Source organism: Colobus angolensis, unplaced genomic scaffold (genome assembly GCF_000951035.1).
Source record: "Colobus angolensis palliatus isolate OR3802 unplaced genomic scaffold, Cang.pa_1.0 Scaffold30, whole genome shotgun sequence".
Taxonomy (NCBI): Eukaryota; Metazoa; Chordata; class Mammalia; order Primates; family Cercopithecidae; genus Colobus; species Colobus angolensis.
The window spans coordinates 691,813-713,285 of NW_012116266.1; the positions used below are offsets into that span (position 1 = coordinate 691,813).

General features: G+C 42.2%; 1 protein-coding gene across 2 annotated transcripts in view; it reads left to right on the forward strand.

Annotated features, from left to right (window-relative positions):
* PLEKHM3 (pleckstrin homology domain containing, family M, member 3) overlaps nt 1-21,473 on the forward strand; it is a 212,732-nt gene that overhangs the window by 108,895 nt on the left and 82,364 nt on the right. For both annotated transcript variants that reach the window (XM_011949842.1, XM_011949843.1), the window contains one exon: nt 19,703-19,766. In XM_011949842.1, the coding sequence (XP_011805232.1) occupies nt 19,703-19,766 (64 nt within the window). The remainder of the gene's footprint in view (nt 1-19,702; nt 19,767-21,473) is intronic.

The following is a 21,473-nucleotide window of genomic DNA, read 5'->3' on the forward strand; positions in this document are numbered from 1 at the left end:
GTCACCCAGGCTGGAGTGCAGTGATACGATCTCAGCTCACTGCGACCTCCGCCCCCCAGGTTCAAGCGATTCTCCTGCCTCAGCCTCCCGAGCAGCTGGGACTACAGGCGCCCGCTACCTCGCCCGGCTAGCTTTTTTTGTATTTTTTTAGTAGAGACGGGGTTTCACCATGTTAGCCAGGATGGTCTCGATCTCTGGACCTCGTGATCCGCCCGTCTCGGCCTCCCAAAGTGCTGGGATTACAGGCTTGAGCCACCGCGCCCGGCCTCCTTTTTACTTATAATACACTACCCTGGTTGAGAATCTCAAGGCTATTGCAGTGTCCTAACTAGCCTAACATTTCTTCCCTCTTCAATCTAACCTTTGCGTTAGATAAATTATTTAAAATAGAAGTATAGAATTCAAGATCTGCCTAAGTCTAACCCAGTATGTTGTTCTACTCTCAAATACCCTGCCCTTCAAGCAAAAATTATTACTTTGCTCTCAAGGCGTTCCCTTGTGGGAATTAAATGAGTTCACACAACTGAAGTGCTTAAAAAGTGCTTGGACATAGTAAGCACACAGTAAATACTATTATTGCTATTAATATCACTTTCTTATCCTAGACTGTTCTTATATTTGACTTTAAAAATATCTGATAAAATATTGCACTTAAAAGCCACCCCCTGTTATTCTCTCTACTAGAATTAATCCTCTTTTCCTGCTGCTATGTCAAGAAAGGAGTGAGCAAGGGAGAGTCGGATGGAACGCTAGCTGGGCCCAGACCTGTAGTTTCTGCTTATATAGTGCATGCTTCTCCGTGTGACTGTTTTCATACAATGGGTGGAGGCAGCAATGAGACGTTGATTCCTACAGAAACTGAGGAAGCACTGCTTTATTTTCAGTTTTGTTATTTTGGATTTCCTATGCTTACATGTTTTTAAAATATTGTTTAGGGTTACCATTTCTCTCAAACCTGAGGCAGAGAAAAGTATGCTAGTAACAAGTAGTACTTTTTACAGTTTTTGAGGGAGGAGGTAAGTTAAGGGGGCTGGTCTTGAATTTTTTTAAATCTTTTTTATTAAAAATTTAAAATATAATTTTAAAAAATTGTTTTTCTAGCCACTAAACAACCAGGGATGATTTATTTTGAAATATGGCTATTTAGTGAAATAACCTCCAAGAGTTTTGCTGGGGTGTCCATACTTCCTGCAGCCAGGCCACACCTTTTTTTTTTTTTTTTTTGAGACAGAGTCTCACTCTGTCACCCAGGCTGGAGTACAGTGGTGCGATCTTGGCTCACTGCAACCTCCGCCTCCCGGGTTCAAGCGATTCTCCTGCCTCAGCCTCCTGAGTAGCTGGGACTACAGGCACCCACCACCACACCTGGCTAATTTTTGTATTTTTAGTAGAGACAGGGTTTCACCATGTTGCCCAGGCTGAATCTGACTTCTTAAAAACAAAGTTAGTCACCAATACCTTTATATGTAATGAGTTTATCCAAAATCAATATCTGAGGCTCCCTTTGTTTTACCTGAGGATACAACATCTAAAGTGGGGGAGTTTAAACACTGAGGTGAACTTGCTGGACTTAACTAATCTTATATATCCCTGATAGAAATTAAAAGAGGGAGGAGTTGATGGGGAACAAAAAAAAGCAAGAGTATCTAGTTCTTATCTAGTCGTAAAAGGCATTCTCTTCCTGCCTGGTTTTTACCTCAATATGAGAGTGGCCATTAATCTCCAGCAAGTAGGCCCAACATGCCGAAGACCTGTCAGCACCATATAAACAGAATAAAGCAAACTGTTAATATTGCTGTCCTGAGAAAACTGAAAACAGACTGATTAATTGTATTGGCGCTCGACCGCCAGGGAGCCAGCTTTGGCCGTCGCCTTATTAGGGAAGTCACAGTTTGCTTTTAGGCCTTTCATTATGATGGCTGTCCGGTTTTCATCCTCACTGTTTTTGTTATTGTTGTTAAATGAACGCCTTGTTCTTGAACCCATGCTGCACATTTTGACTGGCAGGGGTGATTAGTTTAGAAAAAGTCAGTGTCCTCCCCGAAGCTTAAAATGTTTACAGTGCTGACAATTCACTGTTTCTGAGGGCTCCCAGATGGCGGCCCTGCTGAATTAGTTCAAGGTCTAGTTAACTTTTCATGAGAAGAATTATTTACAGTGTCCACACGTGAAGGTGCATGAAGAACTCTGTGGAAAATCTGGGCATACATGGCAATGTCAGGACACATCCGGGTCGGCAGCTGTTGGGGAAATGTCTGGGAGGGACGTTAAGACCTGCTAGGAAGAGCCTCAGCGCTGGCTGAACTCGGGAACGGCAGGATGTGTCACACACAGGAGCAGTAGAATGTGTCGCCTCAAGGCCAGATTTGGCCAGCAGACATGTTTTTTGTTTGGCCTTACAGGGATGGCCCCACAAAGTTTTGAAATTGTGAAATAGTTGCCAACTTTTTAAAAATCAGGAGTTTTCATGCACACACAAAGTAAAGCTTTCTGGTTTCTCTTGAAAAATGAGTTCTGATTACACAGAGCTTCCCTCATTCTGTGTAGCAGAGATCAGCTTTAGACACTCGACTCTCCGCTTTGCCGTAACTTCTTCTGATCTAGTTTGTCTCCCCAAACCCAGTGCCACTTGGCATATAACACATTGCTGCCCTGTTTTTCTCATCTCCAGCCCATTTAATTCATTTATCATGGTTCCCCGGGCCTAGGCATTTAAGGTTTTAACTCCAAGGCCATGTAATTAAATATTAAGAATAGAGTTGGCAGATGTCTCAGATACTAGATCCATAACTCAGTCAGGAAGTCCATCTCAAAGGATGCCGAACGTCTAGATGTGGTTCTGTCAAAAGACAGACATGAAGAGGCTTGTAGAACTAGAAGAAATAACACCAGGTCGACTTCAAAGTTCCTCAGAAGATGGGTTGGGGTGTCCTAAGGCTTGGGCTAGGCCATTACCTGGAGCAGCAGCCTCACCACAGAGCTAAAGATTAGAGCTGGGTTACCAAGCCCAGATGGGGCAAACTGAGAAAAAAGAAACAAGTGAGGACACAAATGGAGGTGGTTTATTATAAACTCTGAGTTAAGTTGGACTGCCTGAGCTCAGAGCTTTTTTCTATCTCTGATAGCTTTCAGAGCCAGTTTTCTCACCTGGAGACAATACCACCTCATAAGGAAAGTGTGAGAATTCAGGGAGTTAATGCCCAGAACAGAGCAAGCTCTCAGGAAATATTAGCTGCTATAACTCTTATTTTAAGCAGATCATAATTCAGGAGGTGAACAGGGGAGAAGAGGCAAAAGGGAGATGAGCTTGGAGGCCTCCAAGAGCCTGGGATTCAGGGAATTGCCACGCCTTTCTGTGCAGAGCACACAGCATCAGTAGAAGTTATGAGATGCAGACTCTGGCCCATTAGTAGTGATCCACCTGGATCCTTCAGGGACCATGCCCCTTAATCCTCCCTCCCTGCTTCTAACATATTTAATTAATGTCATACTCTCTGATTTTTTTTTACCTGCCCTCTCCCTAAAAAAAAAAAAAACCTCTCCCCTGTTCGTACTACCACCTAAGATCCCATCTTAAGCACTCAGAACTGTCTCCATTTCCCTTTTGCCCTACTCACTTCTGACGTGGCCCCTTGCAGGCTGACTGTGGATTGCACTCTTCTCTGACACCTTGACTTCCTGAGGCCCTTGCTTCTTTGGCTTCCTGGGCATTGTTGATCACCATTTCTCCTAGACCTTCTCCCTGTCCTTCTCTGCACTCTGTCCTGTCCGGGTCTCCCCCTTCTCCTTGCCCTCACTGCCTCCACATCCTCCTCCAGCTCCCTAATACTAGGAATACCCAGCACCTCGGCTGGCCTTCTGCATAATCCTCCAGACTTGACAGGAGCCAGTGTGGCAACTTTTATGTGAGCTGGCAGAAGGTGCCCTTTCCTCAGGGCACTTGATTTTTTGTTGTTGTTTTTTTCTTTGTTTGTTTGTTTTGTTTTGTTTTTGAGACAGAGTCTCTCTCTGTCACCCAGGCTGGAGTGCAGTGATACGATCTCAGCTCACTGCGACCTCCGCCCCCCAGGTTCAAGCGATTCTCCTGCCTCAGCCTCCTGAGTAGGTGGGATTATAGGCATGCGCCACCACACCTGGCTAATTTTTGTATTTTTAGTAGAGACAGGGTTTCACCATGTTGACCAGGCTGGTCTCGAACTCCTGACCTCAAGTGATCCACCTGCCTCGGCGTCCCCAACTGTTGGGATCACAGGCATGAGCTGCCACACCGGGCCTTCTCAGGGCACTTTGTTGTCATCTGCAGGGACAGAGTCATGGTCCCTCTGTAAATCAACACTGACTATAAGTGACAACGTTTGGCCCAGCACTCTTCCTTGAGGAGATCACTCACTAGTTTGTTATGTCCAACTGCCTACTGGACATCCCCACTTCAAACTGAAATTATTTTTTCCCTGAAAAATATATCCATATGGGCCAGGCGCAGCAGCTCACACTTGTAATCCCAGCACTTTGGGAGGCCGAGGTGGGTGGATCACCTGAGGCCAGGAGTTCAAGACCAGCCTGGCCAACATGGTGAAACTCATCTCTACTAAAAATACAAAAATTAGCAGGGCGTGGTGGCATGCACCTGTAATCCTAGCTACTCGGGAGGCTGAGGCAGGAGAATCTCTCGAACCTGGGAGGCAGAGGTTGCAGTGAGCCAAGATTGCGCCATTGCACTCCAGCCTGGGAGACAGAGCAAGACTCGACCTCAAAAGATATATATATATATGTGTGTGTGTGTGTGTGTGTGTGTATCCATGTGGTCAGGTGTGTTTCAGTTAATCATGGCATTATTGCCTTATTTTCCCCTAGTTTGAACCTTGACATAGTTCAAAAGTTTTGCTTTAAGGTTCTCTAAGAGCCAGTCAAATTCTTCCCTTATTTTTCATTCCCATTGCCATCCCCCTTGTCTCTACTCTCATCACCTTATTTCGGTAATTTTCTTTTCTTTTGTGTGTGTATGTGTGTGAGACGGAGTTTCACTCTTGTCGTCCAGGCTGGAGTGCAGTGGTGCCATCTCGACTCACCACAACCTCTGCCTCCTGGGTTCAAGCAATTCTCCTGCCTCAGCCTCCCAGGTAGCTGGGATTACAGGCATGTGCCACCACACCCAGCTAATTTTGTATTTTTTATAGAGATGGAGTTTCTCCATGTTGGTCAGGCTGGTCTCAAACCCCTGACCTCAGGTGATCCTCCCGCCTCCGCCTCCTAAAGTACTGGGATTACAGGCATGAGTCACCGCGCCCTGCTATTTTAATAATTTTCTTTTTTTCTTTTTTTTATTTTAATAATTTTCCAACTGGGGATCCTACCTCCCCATGGCACCCCTCCTCAGTCCCTCTAACATAGGTGCTACTGTAAAATGGTCTTATTAGACAGTGAGTAGTTCAGCTACCTACAGGATAAAGCAACACTCTTGGATGGGTTTTCAAGGTTCTCTGTCATCTGACCCTGACCTACATGCACAACTTTAACATCCACATGGTTCCTATGTGGACCACACCACGAGCCAGAATCTTCCACGCTGTTCCTGATGGACCACAGCCACCCCAGCCCAGCCAAAGTGACATACTCATTTCCTTGACACCAGCTGCCTCCCAGTCCTCTCGACTTGACTTGACTTGGCTTCTCTTACTTTAAAGCCAACTCAAGTGCTGCCTCTTCCCACCTGTCCTCAGTAGCTGATCCCTTCTCTGGTCTCTTCCAGCAGTGATCATCTGGACCACACATTTGGCACTTAAGGGCTTGGATGGTTTTCATCTCGCTATGTATATATCCTCTCTTGCTGGCTAGATCAGAAGGCCCTTAAAGGCCACGATTGTCCTCGAAACCTAAAATAGAAGACCACACATGCTAGCGGTGCAATAAAAGCTTGTTAACAATCGTAATTATGTGTAGAATAGTTTACTGTATATAAAGATAATTATGATTTCATTAGTCACAAAGTACTTCCCCTTAAATGTATTATTTGTTCTTTACAGCAGCCCTTTTAGATAGGTGGGACAGTTGATATTTAGAAAGAAGAGAAAGCATCACTAAGCATCAGGGAAATGCAAATCAAAACCACAAGGAGATACCATCTCACCCCAGTTAGAATGGCTGTTATCAAAAAGACAGAAAATAACAACCACCAGCAAGGATGTGGAGAAAAGAGAACTCTTATAAACTGTTGGTGTGAATGTAAATTAGTACAGACTCTATGGAAAACAGCATGGAGCTTCCTCAAAAAACTAGAAATAGAGCTACCATGTGATCCAGCAATCCTATTACTGGGTGTATAGCCCAAAAAAAGGAAATCATTATGTCAAATGGATATCTGCATCCTCCTGTTTGTGGGGATCCCACTATTCACTGTGGAAGTGTCCATCAAATGGACAAAGAAAATGTGGTAAATATGCACAATGAAGTACCATTCAGCCATAAAAAAGAGTGAAATCCTGTCATTCACAGCAATATGGATGAGCCTAGACAATGTTATGTTAAGTGAAATAAGCCAAGCACAGAGAGACAAATACTCCATGTTCTCACTCATATGCAGGAACTCAGAAAGTGGATCACATAGAAGTAGAGAGTAGAACAGTGGTCACTAAAGGTGGGGAAGGGTAGAGGGATGAGAGGGTTAAGGAGAGGTTGGTTAACAAATACAAATTACAGTTAGAGAAATAGGTTCTGGCATTCTGTAGCACTGTAGGGTGAATATAGTTAACAATAATTTGTTGTATATTTTCAAATAGCTAGAAGAGTACATTTGAATGTTCCTGCCATAAAGAAATGATAAACGTTTGAGATGATAGATGTGCTAATTACCCTGATTTATTATACATTGTATAATGTATTGAAATAGTACATTGTACCCTATCAATACATATAGTCATATGTCAGTTAAAAATATTTAATAATAATTTTTTAAAAAGAAGAGAGGCCGGGTGCGATGGCTCACACCTGTAATCCCAGCACTTTGGGAAACTGAGGCAGGCAGATTGCGAGGTCAAGAGATTGAGACCGTCCCGGCCAACATGATGAAACCCCATCTCTACTAAAAATATACAAATTAGCTGGGTATGGTGGCGCGTGCCTGTAATCCCAGGTACTCAGGAGGCTGAAGCAGGAGAATCACTTGAACCCAGGAGGCGGAGGTTGCAGTGCACCAAGATAGCGCCACTGTACTCCAGCCTGGCAACAGAGTGAGACAACATCAAAAAAAGTAGGAAAGAAGGAAGGGAGGGATGGAGGGAGGGAAGGAAGGAATGGAACTATGACTCTAAGATGCTACACTCTGAGAGTGTAAAGGAAGGCAGGGAGGTGGCAGACAGTGGTGTCCCTTGAACAGGGAGGCGGATTGCTGAGACAGCCACGCCTATGCTCGTGGCAAGCTTGATCAGCCGTGGAGAACCAGGCATGACAATTGGGTTAGTGCCAGCAAATGCATTTACTCCAGGTCAGCATTTGCCAGACCTTCCTATGTCCCAGACCTGTAAACTTAAAACAAAAATGCGAAAATAACTATAGGATTGCCTTATAAATATCTTTAGCCAAAACAGAAATAAAACATGACCCTCTATTTCTCACCATGATTTCACGTAAGAACATAGTAATGCTAGAAAGAAAAATAGGCAAACCGCTTTAGAAATCAAACAGCTTTTTAAAATCAAGTAGATTTAGAAATTGTTCTACTTTTTTTTTTCTCTAAAATTTTTCTTTGGACTGCTAAAAACATCACCAGACTGACACCAGCTGTTTGGACTAGCTTTTCAGAAATCCCAGTTTAAGTCATATTTTCTCTTCTGAGTGCTGAAGTGAAATCCAGTCCAGGGAAATTTATGTGGATGCTTCAGTATTTCCCATTCTCAATCATCAAAAATGTGATTTGGGGGCTTGGGGTGCCTGACAAATCCACAACCCATTATGGTATAAATGTAAAACTCATCTCTCTCCAGCACTAGTTAAGGGCAGTAGGCAATATTAGGCCTCTTTCCCTGGTTGCTTAGGACAGAATTGTGTTCTCAGGGAGCATTTGCTCCTACATGTTTGTCAGGTTAAGTCCTTGACTTAGACCATTCCGAAGCAATTTAATGGCTTGGCTTGAGAGTCTCAAGAGAATACCCAAAGTGATTCTTCTAAGCCATCTCTTCCTGTCTTTGGTCTCACATTTTATTTGAAATTATGATTATATCCAGCAGGAGTTCCCACTGAAATATCAGTTTTACTGAATGGTGAGAAATTTCTATTATAAAGATTGCCATTTTTATTAACACTGTCCTGGTGAATACCAGAAAAAAAATGCGTGTGGGGTGTGTGTGTGTGTGTGTCCTGACAGACTCTTGTTGCTTCCTCTTCCTTCAAGCAAAATTTAGCAGCTTACTCTGCTCTTACACCAGTCTCCATAAATGTCACTTGATTTACCAAGACTGCCTTCTCCCTCCTTCCCTTGTTACGCCAGAAAAAAACTGTCTTTCTAGTGAGTTCACTATAGCTGAGGCTAAGTCCAAAGGTTGGAATGCTCTTTGGCCGTCTAATAACATCTTAACCTTAATATGTCCAAAACTGAGCTCCTAGTATTCCCACCCACCCTCACTCACATTGCAAACCACTCCTGCTGCAGTATTTCCCATCTTGCTTCATGGCATCTCTGTCCATCCAGTGATTCAAACCAAACACCTCTCATATTCCACATCCAGTCAGCAAACCCTGTCAGCTTCAGCTTCAAAATCTATCCACTTTTCACCACTTGCACTGCTGCAGGTGGGGTCCACCATCACCTTTCGCCTGAATTATTCCAGTAACTGGTCTCCTGCACCACCCTTAGCCCCCTTCAGTCTGTTCTTAAGACTATAGCTAATATATAAATTAGATGATGTCACTCCTGGCCCAAATGAATAGTTTCACCTCTCGCTCCAAGTGAAAGCCCAGGGCGTACCTGGTCTCATCTCCCATTACCTCTCTGCCTCATCGCCCACTACTTTCCCCTCATTCACTTTGTTCCAGTCACACTGGCCTTTCTGTTGGTCCTTGGGCATACCAGGCTGGCTGCTACCTGAGTTTCCATCCTTGCTTTTCCATTCCCTCTGTAACTGCTGAGATTGCTTCCTTTTTTTTTCCTTTTTCTTTTTTTTATCGGTTTGTTTCTCAGTGTGAAACCAAGCTTGCTTCCTAACTCTTTTAGGTCTTTGAGCAGCCATGACTTAATGAAGCATCCTTGACCACTCTGTTTTAAATGGCAACACAGTGTCTGTTTGCACCCCACTGTCCACCACACATGCCTTCTGTCTTCTTTCTCTGCTTACTTATTACCATAAAACCTGGTATTTTATTTTGTCTGTCTCCGTCTCTTAGGCCATCAGGTGTGAATGTAGACGTTTTGCTTTGTTCAAACTATGCAGCCACATGCACTGGCTCTGCCTTTTCTACTAGATGTAAGCTACGAAAGGTCATGACTTTTTATCTGTTATATTCACTGCTTAGAGCTATACATATCATGGGGGCTAATAAATACTTGTTGAATAAATTAATTAAATGAATGAAGATTCTGCCCAATTTGGCCAAACTTATTTTTTCTCTTATTACAAAAGAATACTGTTCATCATAGAAAACAAAAATAAGAAAGCCACCCATATCCTACCACTTTGATGCATATCCTCCCAGACCTTTTCCTCTGCAGATGATTTTTCCCCATGAAAGCTGTTTTTGTTTGTTTGTTTGTTTTTTTGTAATGGAGTCTCACTCTGCCATCCAGGCTGCAGTGCAATGGCTCGATCTTGGCTCACTGCAAGCTCCGCCTCCCAGGTTCATGCCATTCTCCTGCCTCAGCTTCCGGAGTAGCTGGGACTACAGGTGCCCGCCACCACACCTGGCTAATTTTTTGTATTTTTAGTAGAGATGGGGTTTCACCATGTTAGCCAGGATGGTCTCAATCTCCTGACCTTGTGATCTGCCCACCTCAGCCTCCCAAAGTGCTGGGATTACAGGTGTGAGCCACCGCACCCAGGCCTGAAAGTATATACTGTACATACTATCCTTAACCATTTCACTTAGTATATTGTGAACATCTTTTTTATGCTGGTAAATATTTGTCTAAACATCATGAAATGAGTGAAAATGGTGTTTTGATATGTGGGCATACCTACATGTCATTGATCTTGGAAGAAGTAGGTAGGGATTATTCAGTGTACTCAACAAAAGATTGCATGAGCAATCTAATACTAAATGAGCTGGTAGAATCACTTCATATCAACACCCCCTCTTCTCCCCTCACCCCCTAAAAAATCAAATATATTAGGTAGAAGGATTATCTAATACAGAGAGAAAAGATTGCATGCTGTTGTAAATCAAATACACTTGATCTGGGAGGGCAGTTTATTAAGAACATGTCTCTTAGGGCAGAATTTTCTTTTTTTTTTTTTTTCTTTTTTTTTTTGAGATGGAGTCTCCCTCTGTCGCCCAGGCTGGAGTGCAGTGGCCGGATCTCAGCTCACTGCAAGCTCCGCCTCCCAGGTTCACGCCATTCTCCTGCCTCAGCCTCCCGAGTAGCTGGGACTACAGGCGCCCGCCACCTCGCCCGGCTCGTTTTTTGTATTTTTTTTTTTAGTAGAGACAGGGTTTCACTGTGTTAGCCAGGATGGTCTCGATCTCCTGACCTCGTGATCCGCCCGTCTCGGCCTCCCAAAGTGCTGGGATTACAGGCTTGAGCCACCGCGCCTGGCCTTTTTTTTTTTTTCTTTTTGAGACAAGGTATCACTGTTGCTCAGTGCCGTGACATGACCACAGCTCACTGCAGCCTCGACCTCCCAAGCTCAAACAATCCTACTTCAGCCTCTTGAGAGCTGGGACTACAGGTGTGTGCCACCATGCCCACCTAATTTTTTTATTTTTTATTTTTGTAGAGACAGGGTCTCACTATGTTGCTAGGGCTCCTCTCAGTCTCCTGGGTTTAAGGGATCCTCTGCCTCAGCCTCCCAAAGTGCTGGGATTACAAGCATGAGCCACCCTGCCTGACCAGGGCAGCCTAACTCTAAAAGCACAATCTACACAGACTAGAGTTGCAACGTCTCTGAACTGCATATGAGGAATATCTTACAAGCAAAATCTGAGACTGAAATGTGCAAAGTCTGGTTAATACTGAATTTTAGAAGAATAAGTCTATTTTAGCAAACATATTAGCACTAAATTAGTCTCATTAAAGACCAGTAAGTATTAGCTCTTCAAACTTGCTGATAACACTTCTTTAAGCTCAGTAAATGAAAACAACTCTTTATGTTTTCTGTAAGATTTAAGGTTACTCAGACTTTTGTGGCTACTTTTCCAGTTAGCTAGTTAAAAATTTCATCAGCTGCAACTGGGGCTTTAGCCTTACCAGATTAGCTGCAGAATCTATCAGGACTCAGAAATAAAGGAGGTCGTTTTGGTAGTTTTGATAGCAACCATTCTTCTCATTCTACTTCAAGAATTCTTTTCCATTAGATGACTTCTAAAAGTGTGGTTTTCGAGTCATCTATCTTCCTGATATCCTGATAGCTCCTCCCTCTTCCTCCTTTTTCTCCAGAGATCTAATTCAGCAAATTATGTGTATACCAATATCAGCACTGTAAAAGGGTGCTACAGACTGTCTGCAGTGTCATTCACAACTAAACAGATTTGAAAACTTTCAAAAGGAACTCTGGAAAGTTATATGTTAATTTTACTAATCTGCATACATTCATAGCTCTTTATTTACTCAGAGATCTTTCAAAAAGCCAGGATGTTATTTTCTCTTATTCTGAGATTAAATGAAATATATAAATTCTCTAAAATCATTTTCTTTTTTTTCCTTTTTTTTTTTTGAGACGAAGTCTCACTTAGTCACCTGGGCTGGAGTGCAATGGTGCAATCTTGGCTCACTGCAACCTCCACCTCCTGGGTTCAAGTGATTCTCCTGCCTCAGCCTCCCTAGCAGCTGTGATTACAGGTGTGAGCCACCATACCCAGCTAATTTTTTTCTTTTGTATTTTTAGAAGAGATGGAGTTTCACCATGTTTGCCAGAGTAGTCTCGAACTCCTGACCTCAGGTGATCCACCTACCTTGGCCTCCCAAAGTGCTGGGATTACAGATGTGAACCACTGTGCCCAGCCTCTAAAATAATTTTCTAAGAGAAAACAAAAATAAAACTCATTGCAGGACAAGTGTTATATTCTTGCAACTGTTAAACACCTTAAGAATTTGAGCTAGGTATATAACAGCTATGATATAATCTATCATTTTTATAATCAGATGCCATAATAATCACAATTAAAATTACATCCCAAATATTTCTGCTCGAGGCTTTAGATTGTTGCTAAGAAACTTAAGTACGATTTCTGAATGAGCAGGTAAAAGAGACCCTTATTTCCTGTAACTACCTGCCAAGATATAATATCTGGTGCAATCTTGCCATTTTTTCAGCCAATGAGATTAGCAAAATGAGGTACCTAGAAAAGTGATTGAAGCTTGTTTCTTTCACATGGGCTGCTATCGAAATATGTGCCTTTGATTTAAAATTGTTTTTCCATTAGCTCAGAGTATGGCTGGACATACAAGTCCTGTCCACATCCAGCCTAATGTAACTATTTCAGGAAGAGTTTGCAGCTCATATCAAGAACACCAAATTGCATCTCCCTGGGGATGCTTCGTAGTGCTTTTTGCTGATTTCGGTGTGGGTATATGTGCCCTCCAAAGGAAAGACACTGGCCGTCTCGACTTAATACAAATTACCTACCCTGGAGCACATATTCTTGGAAGACAGTAAAACTACGTGAATAAATGGTTTTCCTTTTAAAATTATTCCTTATGCATCTTATCCATATTCTTTATTTAGACCCTTATCATTTGGAATCAAATTGTGGAGTTTGCTTTTGGTGTTGTGCTATCATTTTAATTTTACGTGTGTGTGTGTTGTGGGTCTTTTCTTTAAAGCCTGTCTAAGATATTTCCATTGAAAATTTTTCCCCCATTTTAATCATTGAGTCTTTAAATGCCGGTTGTGCATCTCTAAGAACTGAGCTTTAGGAAAATGGTAATATTATCAAATCTATCAGAACCTTGCAAAGGGTCTGCCTACTTCAGAGCCTGACCCAATCCCTTTTTTCTCGTGAGCACTGGGGCTTGGTGGGAGCTGAGTTGAACTTTTCAGAAATTAATCAAGTTAAATGAGTCTTGATTTATTTGACTTAATGTCATGGAACAAAATGGAATGAGGCCCTTCTACCTTTTTGTTAAGATTACTGCCTTTGATTTCATAGGCAATTATCTCTGCATTTTTAACCCCAAGTACCAGCTACATCATATAAAGGCTCTGAATCATATATGACCTTTTTCCTTTTTAATTTTCATCTTTTCTCACCTTTCTCATTAGAGCAATCTATAAATGAAGCCTAAGTTACCTTCCCAGTGTGTCAGGCGATTCTGAAGATGATAAAATAGAAAATGTTAGCACTAGAAGCGATCGTGCTAGTTAGTTTTCATGATCGTCTAGCACGTTTCTTCAATGTTTTTTGCTACCAGGAAACTCGGTAGTGCTACCTGCTAGTGATACCGTTTCCTTTGATGGGTGAGTGAAGTGTGGAGTTGACTCTTCTTATCTCATTTATTCTTTGGCTCTGTGCAGTAGCATGATCATGGCTCCCTGCAGCCTCAACCTCCAGGGCTCAATTGATCCTCCTCCTGCAGCCTCTTGAGTAGCTGGGACCACAGGCATTCACCGCTACCCCCAGCTAATTTATTTTATTTTTATTTATTTTTATTTTTATTTTATTTTATTCTTTTTTTTGAGACGGAGTTTCATTCTTATTGCCCAGGCTGGAGTGCAATGGCGTGATCTCGGCTCACCACAACCTCCACCTCCTGGGTTCAAGCGATTCTCCTGCCTCAGTCTCCTGAGTAGCTGGGATTATAGGCATGCACAACCATGCCCAGCTAATTTTTTTGTATTTTTAGTAGAGATGGGGTTTTTCCATGTTAATCAGACTGGTCTCGAACTCCCATCCTCTGATGATCAGCCCGCCTTGGCCTCCCAAAGTTCTGGGATTACAGGCGTGAGCCACTGCCCCTGGACCCTCAGCTAATTTTTGTATTTTTTGTAGAGACGGGGTCTTGGTATGTTGCCCAGTCTGGTCCCAAACTTCTGAGCTCAAGTGATCCTCCCACCTTACCCTCCCAAAGTGCTGGGATTACAGGTGTGAGCCGCTGTGCCCCGTTGAGTAATTATTAATCTTTTTTATATAACATTTTAGTAACAACTTGAACTGTTTCAGTTAATAAAATACTGTGTGTGGGGAGTGTGTGTGTGTGTGTGTGCGCGCGCACCGTGGTGAGTGTGTGTGTGTGTATGTTTTCCTGCATGCACATACACATGTGCAAATGTGTTTGAAAGAGCTTCCAGCTGGGTCCACATCCCATTTCCTTTAGGCCTTTTGAAGACCAGGCTTCATCTATTATCTCTACTTTTGTGTCTTCTGCTTTTGTTTCTATAGTAGCTTCTTAATGTTAGTGTTTAAGTATGCCCAAGTCTCTCTTATGTTTAAAAAAAAAATCCTTCCTTTTTTTTTTTTTTTTTTTTTTTTTGAGACGGAGTCTCGCTCTGTCGCCCAGGCTGGAGTGCAGTGGCCGGATCTCAGCTCACTGCAAGCTCCGCCTCCCGGGTTTACGCCATTCTCCTGCCTCAGCCTCCCGAGTAAAAAAATCCTTTCTTAGTCCTACATCCTTCTTTAGCTGTGGCCTGATTTCCCTCCTTTTCTTTAAAGTTGACTTCATAAAAGAGTAACCCACAATCCTCACCCCTCTCCAGTCTTTCCTCCCCCTCCACGGAAACCACCCTGTCTGAGGTCACTGATGGATTCCTGTTTGGCAGCAGGCACTTTCCAGGCGTCCTGAGAGTCTTCCTCACATTATCTGACCTCTCCACTACTGTTGATGCCATTGACCACCTTCTTCCTTCAGGAAATTATCTCCTTCCTTGGCTTCCCTGGTGCTGGCTCTTCTGCTCTTTCTCCTCCCTGTCAACCTACTCCTTCCCAGTCCTCTTCCTGTTTATCTACTCCTAAATATTAATAGTACTGTTTCACCCGGAGCCAGTCTTTTCTCATGTCCCAGCATGTGCCCCCTGGGGCTGTCACTTTTTCTCAGGGCTTCACCTAAAACCTATAAGCTGGGGGCCCACAAATCGCGCACGTGGACTCACAGGTGACTCCGCTTGAGCCTTCCAAAGACAGTTCCAACATCTGAGCTACCCTTTCCCCCACCAAGACAACTCCTCTTCCTTAGTCCTGTTTTTCAGACCCTTTTCTACTAATCAGAGTTTAAGGCAAACTGGCTCTGGGAATCTTTACTTTTCCCATTCATTTCCTAAAGGACTCCCGTCAGGCCCACTTGTAGGACCTCAGCCACAGCAGAGGAAAGCCCTTGGAATCACCCAGATGGGAAGTTGCCGCAGCCCACGCTTTCCCAAGCTTGGCTTTTAGGTCCATATTTACCCTGAGTTTCCCTGTGTTTGGTCTTCCTAAAGAAAATATTTAGAGAATGTCTTGCAAATTCAGTCTGCCTTAGGGGAAAGAGGAATAAATGGCAGTGAGCTAAGTTATCTGGCCCTGCCTTGGAAACCCTTACCTCCTCTAAGCAGAAGACTGAGTCTCTATCTCTAAACAGCTACAAAAAAAACTTTTTCTTCTTTTATTTACATTAAAAAGCATTACTATAAGAGATGCATTTTAATACCTACCAGTCTTCCCTCTCAGGAAATATATTACCATATTTGACTTCAGTGCTTTCATGCTACAACTCCCGTCCTCCAGGGAGAAAAAAAAGATGATTGGCATTATCTCTCTTAAAAGTCTTCATTTTTAATGGCCACCACTAAATCTCTTGGACACAGCATCTTCTCCAGACACAATAAGCTTGGTTCCTTTATCTTTCCTGCATATATTGCATTTTCCAGTTCTTTGTGTCTGTTATGACTGACCTCATGTAAATTATAGTATTAGACATTGAAGCGTGATGGAGAAGACAGTAGAGGAAGTGTTTCTGGAGGGGCTTAGAATCTTATATAAAAGGAGAGAGAAAATAAACATGTGAAATATATATACACAAAGAAACATTAAATAAATACATAGCCACTTTAGCTTACTGTACAAATAATGTTGAAGGAATATTAGAGATGATTGTGACCAAAGTTGGTTAATTTTTGTAAGAAGAATAATGAATAGTGTTTGGAAGCAAGAAGGACCCTGCCTAGTAAGGAGAAATTGGAAATTCTCTTTGTTGTTCATCAGTTGTATTCATTGAAGTATTCATCTCTGGCACGTAGCACAGTGCCTTATTTTAGACACTCAGTAAGTACTTGTTGACTATATGATTAGCGACTGGGCATAGTACTCCAGGAAGAGTATGCCAGTATGATTTGGTTTGTAAATTTGTAAATAAGTCTGATATCCTGTATATCCCTAATCATAAAAATTTTAGAATTTTAAAGCAGAAAGGATTTTTAAGTAGCGAAACATTACAGATATGCTCTCCTGCATTTGTCCCTGCCATAGATCATTTCGTCTTCCTTTTAACGCTTTCTCCAGCTGACCTATGTTTCTACAAACCTGAAGAAGAGGCAGGAGCTGGTCTTGAAATGATTTTGCAGCCTGCTTACTGGACTCCATTTCTTAGCACTGCTGCCACATTGCTTTCATTTTACTTTATTTAAGGGATTTCATTATTAAGCATTTACCTTTCAGTAAGATTATTCCTTCCATTTAGTCACCCCTAAACATCCTCTGTCTCTCATATTGTCATACCCTGCTCCCCTTGAGTCCCACTGAAAGACTGCCCTAGTTTTCCTTTCCTGCAGATAAGTTTGGGTCCTTGGATCTTGGAACAGCAAAAGGACATTCGTGAAACAACGGGTGAAACCTGAATAAAGTCTATAATTTGCATAATGTTAATTCCTTATTTTTGATCAATATGCCATGATTGGGTAAGATGTAAGCATTAAGGGAAGCTAGATAAAGAGTATGAAGGTATGAACATTTTACAGATACAGAGAAATGTTAAAAACTGTGGAAGCATATGTGAACATGCTGGTTATTTTCAAAAACATACTTTTCAAAATATAATGAGAAAATTGCAGACTACCAAAGTATACTTTTAGATAGTTCTAGATTGTAAGGTAAACAAAGTAAAAACAAACAACCCTCATCTGGGTTCAGCCACTTCCCATTCAGGTTTTTCCTCACTCCATTCCCTCCATTCCCATGGCTTCAGCTGTCTGCTCTGTGCTCCCATCAGAAGTGCCCTGGGTCTTCTACATCTCAGGCCCAGATCCATTCTTGTCGTTCCCCACACAGGCACTGGATATTCGGCACATAGGAAGCTCAGTTTTTTATTCCCTCCCCTGGAAGCCTACCCTCAGTTGGCCAATGGCATCACCATTCTGATCCCCAGGCTCTATACTTCAGAGTCATCTTAGACCCCCTTCTCCTCTTTCACTTATTCCCAATGTTCTCACTTCTTCCAAAAAGTCTCTGGCATCTACCCACTCATTCCTTTCACTGTCCCCTTGTCTACCCTAGAAGAGACTCTCACGTGCTTTGTCACCTGTCTGTAGTCTCTCCACCCTCCCTGCTGCCTTCAGAGGCATACCAGTGTGGCTTTCCTGCTTCAAAAAGCATCGGTGGCTCTATACGGCTACCGGCCTAAACTACAGTAATAAACATCCATCCAGAAGAGACGTGCATGATATTACTAAATTAGATGGTCAGCTCAAACCTACCTCCCTCCTTCCCCCACCCCTAGCCCCAAGAAATTAGGAGGAATGTAGGCCTTTGGAGTCAGAAAGTCCTGGCCTTGAATCTCGAAAGACGTCCCTTGATCATTTCTGTCATGTGTTTGTGTTTTTGAAAATGGAGGTTGATTACATCTCATGGTTCCTCCAGGGACCATGATCTACCTTCCATGACAGGGGCCTTCCTGTGGAGAACCTAATCCTACATGAAGGAATTGAGTACTTTTCCTATGCCCTACCCAGCTGTGCTGGGCCTGTGCTCGGCTTCCTGTCACAAGTGCAGCCCTGAACCATTAGAGTTGAAGGGAGCCCAGCCTTAGGAACTGCATTCAGTTTCCCAGAATATAATGGCCTTGTCACTTGTCTCATTCCTGTGGGTGAAACAGTGCTTTCCAGCAGAATTCTTCAGCGACTTTCCTACTTTCCAGGAGAGGTCCTTACTAGAATACACCTACCCTAGTCCTCCGTCCAGTCAGGACTTTGTCTAATTGGTTCAGTGCTCCGTTTTCAGTAGTCTAATACAGTGCCCGATATGCAGTATGTGCTTAATCAATACTGGATGGATGGAAGGATGAATGATTTAATATCTAGGATTTGGCAACTAATGCATACTTAATTGAAAGACTGAATAATGATTTTCCCAATGAGCAAGATTATTAGGCCAGTGGCTCTATACGGCTACCGGCCTGTACTGTACTAATCACCAAGAGAGTTTTTGTTTTCTTTAACACTGATTTATGAGCTCTACCCAGGCATATACCCTGTTGTTTTCTAAAAGGTCTCCAAGTGATTCTAATAGACAGCCAGGGTTGGAATCCACCATGTTAGACTACTCAAAAAATATGTACCCCATGCATAACTCTTTATCATTTTCAATTACCATATTGTATTGTAATTATCAGCTTCTGTGTCTTTCCCTCACTTGACTTTATGCTCCTTGGCCTCATACTGGGGCTGTCTTCCTAATGCCTGGCATAGTGCTTGGCATATAATGAATAGTCATAAATGCGAATTGGATAAATTGGTGGTTTCTTTCATTTAAGACCCAAGAAAATTGCATAGTACCAAATAAGACAAAGAGAAAAATGCTAGTATCATGGATTTTGTTTTGGGTTTAGTTTGTGTGTATGTTCTTTTCCAGTCATCTACATTTTGGTAACCTATTTGCTTGCCCATAACGGGTTATTTTTTTCTGTTCATTCATTGTCATCTATCCAGATGCTGTGAACAGACAGCAGCTAAAGATATTGGACTTTGTCGAAGAGTCCTAATTTAAAATGTCTTGTCCCATTATTCTCATTTGTACAGAGGTTCTAAAATTGCCATCACTATACATATGAGAGGATAGTAAATTAATGTGATATTCAGTATCACTCCTCCTCATTAATGAAAGCCATAGAAGCCTCTAGACACGAGTGGCCACTCCAATTTTTCTGAAATCCAAAATCAATATATTTAGATATAGAATAATACAGCTAGAAAGATATTTAGAGACATCACATTAAACCACCCTCATTCTGCGTGAAGAAGCTGAAGCCAGGTGGGCATTTGAGGACTTGGCAGAGATCACACAGCTTATTATGAACACAGCTGGTACAAGAAACCTGATGTTCTGGTCCTCAGGCCTGGGCCACTACACAGTGCTTGTAGCTCTTAAGATTACATTAGAAGTCAAAGATCAAACTTTTACCTCCATTCTGGTGTCTGTATTGGGAAGAAAAATATCTGAGAAAAAGATATTTCTCAGAAGGCTTAGGAGGAAAAGTATAGGTGGAAAGTGGAGAGGACAGAGGAAAGGAATTCTTGATTGAGACTTTGAAACTTATCAGAAAAATGTGTGTTTTGGCAGCACCACAGTTCACTTGTCTATCTGCCCTTGTTTTCAGAATTTTCCCCAGAGAATACCTCCTTCAACAAATCCACCTGTATTCCCTCGCCGACCTGCAGCAGGTAAGCACTCAGAGGGGCTGTTTCATTTTTGTTGTTTTCCTGGAGAAGTCTCTTTGTTGACTTTGGTCTTTGCCATCATTGGAGTAGTTTTCATCACAAACCCTGATAATTCTTATTCAGAATGGGGGGAAAACTTAGTATAAAAAGATATATAGGACAATAACAAATGTTGGCAAGGATGTAGAGAAACTGGGGCTCTTATACATTGCTGATGGGATGCAAAGTACGTCAGCCACTTTGGAAACAGTTAAAAAATTAAACATAGAGTTACCATATGACCCAACAATTTTACTCCTAGGTATATACCCAAGACAGTTGAAAACATATGTCCACAGAAAAACCTGTACACAAATGTTCAGAGCAGCATTATTCATAATAGCCAAAAAGTGGAAACGACCCAGATGTTCATCAACTGATGAATGGATGAACAAAATGTTTTGTAGCCGTATAATAAAATATTATTCTGCCATAGAAAGAAGTGAAGTACTGATGCATGCTGCAACATGGATAACTCTTGAAAACATCATGCTAAGTAAAAGAAGCCAGACAGAAAAGAATACATACTGTATGATTCTATTTACATGAAATGTTTAGAATAGGCAAATCCATTGTGACAGAAAGTACATTAGTGGTTGCCAGGGCCTGGGGAGAGCAAAGAAATGGGGAGTGCCTGCTCATGGATAAAGAGTTTCTTTGGAGGCTAATGAAAGTGTTCTGGAATTAGACAGCAGTGATGGTTGTACAGTCTTGTGAATATTCTGAAAACCACTAAACTGTTTACTTTAAAAGAGTAAATTTTATGGTGTGTGACTTTTACCAATTAAAAATTTGTATGAAAAGATATAAAAGGCATTGAATGTGTTAAGCCCTTGACTTGTGCTCAAGCCAAAAAGTTGAATGGCTTTTAAAGTTTAGTAAAACATAACAGAGCATGTAAGAGTTGAAATCATCCTTTTATACTTTTATTAGCACATGTACTTTTTTTTTTTTCTTTCGTTTGTGAGACAGAGTCTTGCTCGGTCACCCAGGCTGGAGTGCAGTGGTGTGATCTTGGCTCGCTGCACCCTCCACCTCCCGGGTTCAAGCGATTCTCCTGCCTCAGCCTCCTGAGTAGCTGGGATTACAGGCATGTGCCACCACACCTGGCTAGTTTTTGTATTTTTAGTAGAGGTGGGGTTTCACCATGTTGGCCAGGCTGGTCTCGAACTCCTGACCTCAAGTGATCTGCCCACCTTAGCCTCCTAAAGTGCTGGGATTACAGGCGTGAGCCACCACGCCTGGCCACACTTGTACTTTTAATGATTGACCAGATTAGCAGCTAGGAAGAAACTGGCCTCTTGTGTATTCAGCCCAAAATTCTAAATATGTTAAGCTTTGGTTAATCATTTAAATCAACAACTCACTCCTAAGAACTGTTGGACACTAGATAATGATTATTTCAAGAGTTCATTAACTAATAATAATAATTGTGACAACTTTCAGTGTATCTCAAACTGCTGTGATTCTGTTCTTTCATTGTTGTTTTCCTCTCTGGTTGTTTTATCCAGAAGAATTTAGGTCAACTTAAAAACCATACTCATAATAACTTGTCATTTTTCTGACTTTAAATTACTTTTCTTTTCTTTTTTTTTTTTTTGAGACGGAGTCTCGCTCTGTCGCCCAGGCTGGAGTGCAGTGGCCAGATCTCAGCCCACTGCAAGCTCTGCC